General features: G+C 39.1%; 1 protein-coding gene across 2 annotated transcripts in view; it reads right to left on the reverse strand.

Annotated features, from left to right (window-relative positions):
* LOC124788074 (TGF-beta-activated kinase 1 and MAP3K7-binding protein 1-like) overlaps positions 1 to 13960 on the reverse strand; it is a 105647-nt gene that overhangs the window by 24483 nt on the left and 67204 nt on the right. For both annotated transcript variants that reach the window (XM_047255167.1, XM_047255168.1), the window contains exon 4: positions 10135 to 10267. In XM_047255167.1, coding sequence (XP_047111123.1) covers positions 10135 to 10267 — 133 coding nt within the window. The remainder of the gene's footprint in view (positions 1 to 10134; positions 10268 to 13960) is intronic.

Here is a 13960-nt window from a genome sequence, read left to right on the forward strand (position 1 = left end):
CTTATTTTTGTCCCTTGAAAATTATTTGCAAATGTATCAACTTTAGTAAAACTATAGTTCACAATTACTATTGCCATACATACAATAGAAAAATTACTTTTTACAGTTATAGAACCGAGGATGCAGACTTGCAGTTCAATAATGGTTATATATTTGCCATTTATTGAATATCAGTGATGTGATAGTTCTGTTAAGTCTAGAAGCCCATAACATTTTTTCTGAATTTTTCTTCAGTCACACCAATGGGCTTTTGGCAGAATACCATGCACTCAGTCATGAACACAGCAAGTGTAGATAAATGCAGGATCTATTGCACAGTCAGCTTGACAACTTCCCAGTTGCGTACCAAATTAATACAGAGAGAATCAGGAGATGAGGTACATGCTCTGAGAAGTGACAGTACTAGTGATTCTGAACAAACAATTTCATATGAACATACAACAGTTTCCAAGGAAACAAATAAAAACAATGGGGAGCAGGACAAACATAGGTGATAGTAAATGAAACTGCATGTCTAACGTTTTGTTTAATTGTGTATATTTCCTTGAAAAATATGTTTAAAAAGGCCACCGTCAACTGCAGTGCATTTTGCAGCTCTTGTAGACAGCTGCTGTATTGCTGATCTGAGCTCATTCATACAGTCCTGTACTGAAGCACACATATATAAAATACAAGCGAGAAGAATGCTGTGAAAAATTCATTCTGCAAACATGAAATGGTCAGCAAAGACACAACTTGTAGCCTATGTCACTCTGGTTGTATTCACATGTGAGTTCTGGTGAAGAAGGACATGCAACTGGCACTCAGATACAGTTAAAAAAAAAAAGGACTTATAATCCTTTCAGTTTTTTGTTAAGAATCACCAATACTACCACCCATCAAAGCACATACCTCTTTGAGGGAAATATTGAGGAGCTGTTGAATAACAATCAGTTTGGCTTTCTGAATGGTAAAGGCACCAAGACAGGTAGTTTTGCTAACATGACTGATAATGGAAGCAAGACTTAAGAAAAATCAAGACAATGTCATATGATTTTTTACACAGAGAAGTGTTTCACACTGCACAGCATAGCAATATGTTTGAAGTCCTTACCAAATTGGTATAAACTATATGGGAAAATAGGTAATGTATGACATGTACAAAAATGAACAGGGAATAATAAAAATGTTAGACCAAGAGATATATGCTCAAATTGTAGAGAGCACAAGGCAGGAAGGCAATCTTTCTCCTCTGCTACTTCACCTGCATACAGTGTGAGGCATCTGAGAGAGGCTACCCCAAATAAATCCAGGATAAGATAAGAATAAGAAGATAACAGTTCTGCAGCCCACTGCCCCATTGTCAGGAGAATAGGATCCACAAACATCTGCTTTACTGTGTCAAATGTAAGCAGCCACACAGCTCAGGTACAGTTCATGTATTTATTTAGCTGTGCCCATCAGCTTGTCCTCTCCTGTCATGGTGATCACACAAAATGCACCTGAAGCTAGTCAGTCTTTCAAAATATATGATACAGTCAGAAAAGTGGATATGTGTTCTGTTTATGGAAGAATGTCACATAACTGTTAGAACATTCATGAGGTTGTATAGTGAAAGGCATACTGAAAACACGAAGTCCTCATGATCTGTCTTTGCAAAATTTTTCTTTTATTCTAAAAACAAAAAAGGAAGGAAAAGAGCAAGGGACTGGAAGCACAAAGAATAAAATAACACCAATGAAAAATAACAGTAAGTGATGAAAGAAATGCAACTAACATTTTAGAAGTGATAACACACAATCCACATAACTATGAGGCAGCTTCAATGTGCAAGTAGAATTAGCCAGGAGAGTGTTCTGTGCATTCTACATTCCATGACATTTCGTCCTTTCCATAATTCACTCCATCAGCTTGATGGAAATTACTTTAAAAACTGAGCACAGCTCCCTGAATGATATCAATAAACAGTGCAAAGTAATGCAGTGCTTTCGCGCAACAGTTTATTGCATGAAGCACTGTTTACAAACCCCAGGACACAAAAGGGCAACTGAAACACTATGCTATATGTGAGATGTGAATAAACAATCATCTTGACCAGTCAGCATGTTGTGCAGGCTTTTCAAGAATCACATAATTTCTTCCTGTTCTATCGATGGAACTTAAGTACCTACAGTTCCTAAGATGGATGTTGCTGTAGTTGTTGGAAGATTCCTCATTGGACGTAAGGCAATCCATGTGGTGCCAACATCATGGATGTCTCACTCTTTCTGCACAGATATTTAGACTTTCTTAACAAAACATTTAGAGATCACTGGAACAGCCTTTTGGGAAACACAAAATCTGCACCTTCATCAGGCTTCACACATCAGGACTTTTATGTGAGAGTAGAATTAAAACAAGGAAATGCCAATGACTCACAAAGATGCGAAATTCCAATACAATGGGCTTACACTACAGTCTAGATGAAATTAGTGGGCAGGTGCCAGAGTCTTTTTATAGCATGTATCACTACTACAGGTAAACATGTTGAGCATTTGATATAATAATCATAATAATAAATAGACAAATAATAACTGATGTAAGTGTTTTCTTACTTTTTATGCAGTAGGAAAGACATCTGTGTAACTACTTCTCCGGGCAGCAAGACAGTGGTTTATGGTACTGTTATTTTGTTACTACCTAATCACGTTCCACATGTTTTATGTCAATGAAGGCTCTGTTCAGGGCCACAGAAAAATTCACACAGTTTCATTTTTTAAAAAGTTGGCAACATAATTTAACATCTATAAACATTAAAAATTACTTGTGAACATCAGATCTGTCACAATGCCCATGAAAACTTAGCAAAGATAGCACATCAATTTATTTATGTGTTCTGAATATACGTAGGTTAGAACTTAAATAGTGGCAACACTGCTGTGGAGACACTATGCAATGGAATCTACTATTGTCACTGACAGCACACGTTGTTTACATACCTACATTACCTCCGAGCAAATGGACTCACCCATCCCAAGTCACTGGCATGCGCACAATCGAGGGAAACACAGACAAAGGTATAGGAGAAAATTATGGGCATGCTGCAACCAACCAGTCAGAAGACTGATGATCCAAGTATGCTATCATTCACAATTCTCTGAACAGTTTGGTCATTCATTCCGTAACTGTAACCAATGCTTTTGTATGAATAACTGGATGCTGTGCGCCCTTAAAAACATTCATATCTAACATGTGCATTAGAAAAAGTTGGATGAAACTGTGAAGTTGTCTCAGAAATGAACACAGAAGTAAAAATAGAAAAACTGTTCTGCAATTTGTGGAGATATGAAAACCACATGTGATTTTTCTTTAGCTTCATTATGAACAGGTTAATGGTCACAATGGTCACTCAAATTTCTCCAAGCTCACCAAAAGGGTTGGGTTAAAATTGGAGATGGTAGAATAACCTATATTAAAATGGAGTGAAAGTTCAAATCTGCAATAGCTGTTTATTGTGTTTTCACTGTATGATGAGCTGTTTCATGCCCTGGAGATATATCTTCAGGTCATACAAAACTAATACTTCTAAAAACAAAGATGATGTGACTTACGATACGAAAGCGCTGGCAGGTCGATAGAAACACAAACAGACACATACATACCCACCGAACTCCGGAGATGGGAACTTGCTCTTCAATATATCCTATCTTCCCGTTACCCACCAGGCCTCAATCTCCGCTAATTTCAAGTTGCCGCCACTCATACCTCACCTGTCATTCAACATCATCTTTGCCTCTGCACTTCTGCCTCAACTGACATCTCTGCCCAAACTCTTTGTCTTTAAATATGTCTGCTTGTGTCTGTATATGTGTGGATGGATATGTGTGTGTGTGCGAGTGTATACCCGTCCTTTTTTCCCCCTAAGGTAAGTCTTTCCGCTCCCGGGATTGGAATGACTCCTTACCCTCTCCCTTAAAACCCACTTCCTTTCGTCTTTCCCTCTCCTTCCCTCGTTCCTGATGAGGCAACAGTTTGTTGTGAAAGCTTGAATTTTGTGGGTATGTATGTGTCTGTTTGTGTTTCTATCCACCTGCCAGCGCTTTTGTATGGTAAGTCACATCATCTTTGTTTTTAAATATATTTTTCCCGCGTGGAATGTTTCCCTCTATTATATTGATATCATTAATTTGAACCCAACAAAAACTAATACTTCATGTGCTATGAATTACAAGGTACAGGTGTGTGTGTGAAAACATGTCACTCCTTGGTAAAACCTTGGATGAAACTGCAGATGGCCATCGCATCTGAGCCATGCATGATCATTAATACATCTCCAGAACACAGTCAACAGGTGAGCCCGGACACCACATGACAGTCCACGTATGACAAAATAAACCATCACTGTGTTTTGGAGATGTACTGGTGATCATGCATGGTTCAGATCAGATCTCCAGCTGCCGTTGCATCCAAGGTTTTACCGAGGAATGCATTTGGACTTGGAATTCATGGCACATGAAGTATTAGTTTTATATGGCCTGAAAATATACCTCCATGGTATGAAACCAGTCGTCATACACTGAAAACACATTGAACAGCTATTGCAGATTTGGACTTTCACTTAATTTTATTATAGACTATTTTACCATCTCTGATTTTAAATTGTTTGGTTGTCTTCACATTATGCTATCTGAAATTTTAAATGTTCAGAAATGTTAACAAACTTCAAAATGGAATAAATTGTTAATTGCAGAATAATGCAAGTTTATCTTCAGTTCTAATAGCTTCTCTGTAGTTATACTTTACTTCATAATCACTTCACACTATGAACTTGCTCATAATGTTTACTGGAGTTGTTTTTAAATTGGGCATCAAAATGTTCACATGTTAACACAAACGGAGGGTGAGAACTGTTTTTTTTTTTTTTTTTTTTTTTTTTTCCCCCCAAGATACCCACTTTTTCCAGATACTGTCCTCTTGCAGAGTGATGTGAAATGGAACATGCATGTAAGTTCTGTTGCAGGGAAAGATCAACTTCGGTTTATTGGAAAAATTCCAGAAAAGTGTAGCTCATCTATAAAGGAGTTCTCCAGTGACAAAATCAAACCATATTCTGAACAAAAAGACATTTTACTTCAACTAGAATGTTAAATATTTCTGATTGTCCATTACCAGGAAGCACAATCCTACAATGTGAAGGGATTAGATTTCCCAAGTTCTAGCATATACTTCTTACCTGTGATGGCTAATATGCTTGTCCTTTGCTGAGCTACCCTACATTACAAGGTGCACCCAGCCTTGCAGATTCTGGCACACTGCACGTATTGCCAAAACTGTCATAGAGCTGACGAAGTCTTCAGCCGAGACCTCCCACTCGGTTCCAAACCAAAGGACCCCCAATCAACTCTGGGAACAACGCTGCAAATTTCAAGCTCATTTGCACCCTGCACACGAGGCCAGCAGGCTTCAGCAATTCCGTCAGTTGAACACATGAACTGAGGATGGTCTCAGAACCCAAGCAACAGGTATTATTAGTGTTGATGTGAACCACAACTTGCAGACAACTGCACCCCGCCAGCTTGACACCCATAGGCACGGCCTCCTCCACATCTCTGACAAGGCCCCCAAGCAGACGTACTGAGTGCACACTGACTTTCTTTCCAGCCTTGAATGCTATTTCCCTAAGAGGCCCCATAAAGCACCTAGCACTGGATCTCCCAATAACTACCCAGCCCCTTCCCCAGTGTGCCTGCTCAGACTCTGCTGGAGGAGTGGCAACCTGTCTACTCACTGGGTGAATGGGCGAGGCCAGGCAGCTGGCCTCCACACTGACCCTCCACCTCTAGGGATGCAAATGCATTACCACCCACCACTCAGCCTGTGGTGAGGGCGGACCACCCACATCAAGCCTGCTGGGAGGTGCCTCAGCAGCAGAGCCCATGGGCAAAACAAGTGACACCAGAGGTATCCCATGTGGCATGCCAGACGCTCCACCACAGCTACACCCTGCAGCAATAGCCTAAAGAAAGCTGGCCATAGCTGAAAGTGCCCTCAGCTGTTCACAAACTAGACCAGCTCCTCCACAACACGCATCATCGGGTTTTGGAACATATATTGTGTTTAAACATTATGAATTACCTTGAAGAAAACTGTCTATTGACAGACAGTCAACATGGGTTGAGAAAACATCGTTCTTGTGAAGCACAACTAGCTCTTTATTCACATGAAGTGTTGAGTGCTATTGACAAGGGATTTCAGATCGATTCCATATTTCTGGATTTCTGGAAGGCTTCTGACATTGTACCACACAAGCGGCTTGTAGTGATATTGCGTGCTTATGGAATATCATCTCAGTTATGTGACTGGTTTTGTGATTTCCTATCAGAGAGGTCACAGTTCGTAGTAACTGAGGGAAAGTCATCAAGTAAAACAGAAGTGATTTCTGGCGTTCTCCAAGGTAGTGTTATAGCCCCTGGCACATGTAACAGTTGCATTGTATTGTATTCATTCAGGTGTAGTGGTGTATGGATTTTCGTCATGAGTAAATGGAAACATAAAACATTAACTCTCAAACAAAAACTAAATGCTCTAAAACAGATAGACAATGGTGAGAATGTATCTAAACTGGCAACAGAACTGGGTGTTGGTACAGCAACCATTTGTGATTGGAAGAACAACTGAGTGAAGCTTGAACAGTCCTGTGCAACGTCTTCAGAAAAAACACTCGAAATTCGGCAGGCAGGAAAGAAATAGGGGAACTCCTCTGAGTGGAGCAGTGGTTCAGGAGAAGGCTGTTTACCTGAACAAGTTAACGAATGGTGATGATCCTTTTAGTGCGAGTACAGGTTGGTTGGACAGATTCAAAAAACATAATGGAATCCGTCAGCTAACAATTACTGGAGAGAAGCTCTCTTTTGACCATGAAGCAGCAAAAGAATACCTGGGTGAGTTTGAAAAAATGATAAGAGAGGGAAATTTATAATGCTGATGAGACTGGCCTTAATTTTAGGGTGTTGCCAACAAAAAGCCTGGCATCAAAAGCAGAAGACCATGCTACTGGTTTTAAAATGTGCAAAGATCGTGTGACTTCATTACCGTGCAGCAACACTGCTGGTAATCACAAGCTCCCTTTAATGCTGATCGGCAATTCTGCTAGGCCCAGAGCAACATGAAGACCCTGCCCGTATATTATCGCAACCAGAAAAAAGCACTGATGGATGGTAAGCTGTTCAAAAAATGATTACACACCCAGTTTGTTCCCTCTGTTTGACAGTTTTGTAAGGAAAGTCATTTGTCTCCCCGTGCAATCCTTTTGACTGATAACGCGCCATCTCACCCCAGCACTAAGGAATTATGTGATGGAGAAATTATGGTGAAGTTATTGCCTCCAAATGTTACATCACTTCTACAGCCAATGGCCCAGGGCATACTGCAAACATTAAAACTGATTTAAAGAAAACAATTTTTAAGAATGCTGATCCAAGGTGATAGTATTCCTTTGGTGGACAAAATAAAAAAGACCAATATGAGGGATGTTGTTTATTGGGCCACTGAGGTATGGCAGAATATTTCAGAAAATACTTTGCGAAAATCTGGAGAACTCTGTGGACATCTCTTGAATTTCAGGACAACCTAGTTGAAAATGAAGAGGAAAATCTACTACCAATGAGACAGGCAATCCCTGGATGTGAAGAAGCTAGTGAAGGAGACATAGATGAGTAGGTGGCAGCGAATGGGGCTTATGTGGAGAACCTTACTGACGGTGATTTAGTTGCTGCTGTGAGTCAAGACCAGGAAGAAGTGCACTGCTGTGATGGAAGTGACAATGAGCCTGAAAGCAACAAAGGAGCGCTGGTGCCACACAGTGACACAGCAGAAACCCTTGACCTAGTGCCACATTATTTGGAGCAACAGCCCAAGGCTACCCCTGTTATTTTGATGTTTATGAGACGATGGCGCAACTATGCATCATATAACAGACTGTCTTCATTACGCCAAAAAACAATTACTGAGGTTAGGGATAAAATGTCCACTGTATTTTAGTAAATTTGACAGCTTTTCTTTCATTGTTACTCATTGTTTAAACCTAATGTTTTCTTGCCAATTTTTCTAATACATGTTTACTGCACTGTGTAAATTAAAACAGTGTGTATGTACAGCAGTTTAACACACAGTTTTACATAGTTAGACTAACATTTTTCATGTTCGGATTAACCAAATGTTCGGATTACCGGGACTCTGCTGTACACACAACATGCATACATCCTATCAATTCCAGCACTACTAGAAAGCATAGAAAAAGCTAAGTATGTAACTTCCTGTTATTGCAGGTGGTACACGTGACACTTGGGATGTGACTGACTGACTGGGCTGAAACAAACAGTTGCTGGCCCTTCAAAACTAACAAATGAATAACAACTGTGCTACAAACTGCCTGAATTTGCACTTTAAAGTTACAAAAAGCCAAATTACACATCTGAAATAGAAAAGCGTACATGGAATTTAAGAAGTATACTACTAGTCAGACATTCAGCATACTGGGTAGGGAGTTCTCCTCACTGCAGATACGTTGCCCTCAGGCGTACAGGCTGCATGTGAGCGATTTTTTGCTGTGGAGGGTGTGACAGCTGTTTAAATACAGATAACGTTGGTGGTTAGTAAGTTTTATATAGACAGAGGTGTGTATGAAGCCATCAGAGAGGTGGAGGTCAATGTGCTGGAAGGTGGAATTTTGGGTTGAGGAGGACCACGTGAAGCGGATAGGACAGAAGGTGTTCAAGGGTGGAGAAATGAGGTGGGATGAGCACAGATGGCTAGCAAATGCATCTGCCCAAAATCAAATCAGATATCAAGCCTTTCCCTTGGTTTCTACACAAAATGCTAAAATTCCCTGAGTTTTCCAGAACATAAAATAATTCCCTAACTTTTCCCTGGATGCTCTGATTAAACTGATGTAAATTTACAATATTTTCAGCAACATCTCTCTTACAATATTCATCACAAGGCAGTCTGAACACCATATCCAAACACTGCTAACATCAAAACCTTCACGGCCCCTAGCGGGGAAATTGTGCATGTTACATTCTTGTCACATACTGACGTGTTTCTTTGTATCACCTCTAAACACTCTAAAATTTTGTATAAGTAGGTTATTTTGACATTCTGTGTGTAGATGTAAAAGTTCGTTGTGACTTGTCTGCTTAGCACCTTACTGTGCAAAACTTCCTCATGCTCTTTGTAATTGATTTTCAAAATACATATATAAATAAAGTAACTTCTACATCTACATCTACATCTACATCCATACACCGCAAGCCACCCGACGGTGTGTGGCAGAGGGCATTTTGAGTACCTCTATCTGTTATCCCTTCTATTCCAGTCTCGTATTGTTCGTGGAAAGAAAGATTGTTGGTATGCCTCTGTGTGGGCTCTGATCTCTCTGATTTTATCCTCATGGTCTCTTCGCGAGGTATACGTAGGAGGGAGCAATATAATGCTTGACTCCTCGGTGAAGGTATGTTCTCGAAACTTCAACAAAAGCCCGTACCGAGCTACAGAGCGTCTCTCCTGCAGAGTTTTCCACTGGAGTTTATCTATCATCTCCGTAACGCTTTCGTGATTACTAAATGATCCTGTAACAAAGCGCACTGCTCTCCTTTGGATCCTCTCTATCTCTTCTATCAGCCCTATGGTACGGATCCCACACTGCTGAGCAGTATTCAAGCAATGGGCTAACAAGTGTACTGTAACCTACTTCCTTTGTTTTCGGATTGCATTTCCTTAGGATTCTTCCAATGAATCTCAATCAAGCATCTGCTTTACCGACAATCAACTTTATATGATCATTCCATTTTAAATCACTCCTAATGCCTACTCCCAGATAATTTATAAAATTAACTGCTTCCAGTTGCTGACCTGCTATATTGTAGATAAATGATAAAGGATCTTCCTTTCTATGTATTCACAGCACATTACACTTGTCTACATTGAGATTCAATTGCCATTCCCTGCACCATGCGTCAATTCGTAGCAGATCCTCCTGCATTTCGGTACAATTTTCCATTGTTACAACCTCTCAATATACCACAGCATCATCCGCAAAAAGCCTCAGTGAACTTCTGATGTTATCCACAAGGTCATTTATGTATAGTAATCAATGAGCTAATATTAAGTACAAACCACATGTGGAAATTTCTGGTAGGCCTCATAAGATGACATTCCTTCTGGAATTTCATACTGTAAACTTGTTCGGACAGCTAAACGTTCATCTATGGAGTCGAAGTAACCCTTTTCAACTGCAAAAAATGCTTGCCTGTAACAAATGGAACAAAACAGTGGATGTTGCATGTTTACTATTATTCATTCTAGCATTTACAACATCTAATGCAAACACTTTTAAAATTACGTGCTTTACTCTTGGATAAAAATTATTTTAAAAAAGATAGAGCAAATTAAATGCAAATTTTTCACTAAAAAGCTTTCATTATTCACAGGAAATCAATCAAAATTTGTGGAAGAACAGCACTCATAAAATTTTGTGTTTACTTTGTTTCTCTCTCTTTAATCCATAACTACCACACAGTCATTACATTTCTCTGAGCACAAATAGCACACCGATATGTTCCTTATATTTCGAAAGATGCAGTCCACGTGGCACACAATACATTCACTGCACTGAAAACGCAATCATCACTAAGTTACAACACAAAATACAAATGGCTCATTTGTTTGCAATCAGTTTCGATTATGTAAGTTCCATAATACATCTCTGAGGTAGCTGCATAACATTTTCAGATCACACACTGACAGGCTGCATTGATTATTAGTGCGTTTGAGAATGCAAAGAAACTTATAATTGATATGGAATTACATTTTCCTCGAGACATATTAGTCTCAACTTTATCTTCGATCAGGACAGAAGCTGGAGCAATGAATTTGTGCCACGGCTGAGACTTGAACCCAGGTCTCCTGCTAACTAAGCACATCTGCCCAGAAAGCTGGAGATGCAGGTTCAGGTTTGGCTGTGGCACAAATTTTAATTCACTGCTTCAGCTTCTATCCTTATCAAAAACATACAATTGTTCTCGTGTGTCTGAGCTCCCTCTTGGAGAACAGACTATATATGCATCTGGTTGTCAGTGTGTCTTCAGTGTATAACTGCAGCCAGAACCCAAACTAAGTGTAATGGATATCCAACATTATACTGTGATAAGGCTGAAATAAAATATTGACCATGCCAAAATTGCCACATTCTCTGCTGTAGAGACAGAAAACACTACTGATTAAGAAATGTCAACTCTGTGATCTATATTGCTACAGCAGAGTTTCAAATGGAGCATCTGGCAACTACTTACTGAAACAGGGGAAAGGAACACAATAGAAGACAAATGGGTAGCTCTGAGAGATGATACAGTAAAGGTATAAGAGGTTCCAATAGGCAAAAAGACATGGTCCAGTAGAATTCCATGGATAACATTCAACAACTTTGACAAAACACAGTATATACAGTTCCACAGAGTAAATGGAATGACACCATTAATAAATATAGATTCTGATCAGAAATCGGTAGCTAAGGTAGAATATTCAAAAATTTCTAGGTGTATGCATTGATGAGGGGTTGAACTGGAAAAAATGCACTGAAGATCTGCTGAAACGTTTGAGTTCAGCTACTAAATTTTGGTGATATACATCTCAGTAAATTAGCTTACCATGCCTATTTTGATTCTCTGCTTTCATATGGCATCATATTCTAGGGTAACTCATCACTGAGTAAAAGAGTGTTCATTGCACAAAAGCGTGTAATCAGAATAATTGCTGGAGCTCATCCAAGATCATCCTGCAGACACTTATTTAAAGAGCTAGGGATCTTCACTGTAGCCTCACAATATATATATTCACTTATGAAATTTGTTATTAACAATAAGAACAAATTCAAAAGTAATAGCAGTGTACATGGCAACAACACTACGAGAAAGGATGATCTTCACTACTCAAGGTTAAATCTAACTTTGGCTCAGAAAGGGGTAAATTATGCTGCCACAAAAGTCTTTGGTCACTTACCTAATAGCATCAAAAGTCTGACAGATAGCCATATAGCATTAAAAAGGAAATTAAAAGAATTTCTGAATGGCAACTCCTTCTACTCATTAGATGAATTTTTGGATATAGTAAGTGGGTAATCCCCCCCCCCCCTCCCCTCTCCCAATAAAAATAAAAATATTAAGTGTCATGTCATCTTTTGTGTAATGTAATATCTTGTATAGACACCTTTTATTAACCCGACACATTCCACATCATTACGAAGTGTTGTATTCATGATCTATGGAACAAGTAGTAATCTAATCTAATCTAATCATATTGAACTTAGCTAATGAAACAAGAATATGTAAATGTTCAACGAATGAAGCAAGCAAAAGGGATTACAGACATCTAACAAATGTGACAGAAAGTGCAAAATGGTAAATCATAACTGGTTTGAACAGAAATCCAACAATAGATGCCACCTGCATGAGGATTAATGACATCCTTGAGAAAAGAAAAGCAGGTGTAAGAAAACATAGAGCTTAAATGGCAAGTCAATACTATCCAAAGAAGGAGAGACAGAAGGTAACAGGAATATACAGGGTGCTTCACAATTCATGTTACACACTTCCAGAGGTTGTAGAGGGGACTTAGTAGTTCAAGTTTTATATAGGACCCCATGTCATCCAATGACACCACTGTGAGTTGTGTGAACACGAAGTTGAGCAGGCTGCTGCTGACTGAAATGAAACCTCTTAAGACTGCAGTGCCAGTTGTTACACCTGGGAGATGGGAATAAACTAGACATGGCCCACACCTGAACAGGAAATGGAAAGATGGGTTGGCTGGGGCCACCATCACACATAGCAAGATCCCTGTGGGTACTGGTGTCAGAGGGGCACCTTATTTAGGTTAGAATAAGGATTCAGGTACCCTGTTTTGAAAGACGTGAAAATAACAGAAGAGCTCCACAAAATGTCAATAATGCACAGAAAAGTAATGTTAGCTTATTTCATCAAAATACTAGAGGATTGAGTCATCAGACAAAATAGTTTCTTGTCTGGAAAATTTAGAGAGCTCTGAAAAGATAGACATCCTGTACCTGTCTGAGCACCATATAACAACAGGATTAGATAAGTTACATGTAAAAGATTACACTATTGCAGATTATGCATGCAGAAATAACATAGGAAAAGGAGGAGTTGTTACATATGTGAAGATAAAACACAAGTTCAAAAACACTGAGACAATATTTTGTCAAGATCAGCACATAGAAGTGTGTGCTTGTGAACTAATGCTGCAAAATAGTTCACTTTTGATTGTAACTGTATACAGTTCCCCACTGGGAAATTTTAAACTATTTATGAGGGATCTGGGTTCCTTACTGTGCTATCTGTCACACAGCAGCAAGCAGTCTGTGGTGACTTCAGTGTAGATTTTCTGAAGGATTCTGATAGGAAAAAGGTCTCGAAACCTTATTTGGATCTACAATTTGGGCTCAGTAATTAACTTTATAACACAGGTGGTGAAAGACAGTATGACCCTAATTTATAATGTTGTCTTTGATGAAGCTCAAACTAAGAAAATAACTGTTCACCCAGTAACAAATGCTCTCCCTGATCATGATGCACAGCCTTACAGTATGAATACCACTCAGTGGAAATCAGTTAGAATAATTAATGAGTCTGAGACAAATGTTTCTAAGAAACATTACTCAGTTCAACCTGGTTATTGCTACAGTTTACTGATCACCGTCCGGGAATTTTAAACTTTTCTTAAACAAAATGGAGTCATTGCTATATAAAGTAATGAATATAAAATAAGTACATGTAGAGGATCAATGTACATCAGCTCTGTTTCACAAGATGAAGTAGCTAAAGCAATAAAAGGACTAAAAAATTCCAAATCGGCAGGTATTGATGGTATACCTGCAACAATGTTAAAGAAGAGCGCATCAAACCTAATTGAAGTACTCACACATTTA

Source organism: Schistocerca piceifrons, chromosome 3 (assembly GCF_021461385.2).
Source record: "Schistocerca piceifrons isolate TAMUIC-IGC-003096 chromosome 3, iqSchPice1.1, whole genome shotgun sequence".
Taxonomy (NCBI): Eukaryota; Metazoa; Arthropoda; class Insecta; order Orthoptera; family Acrididae; genus Schistocerca; species Schistocerca piceifrons.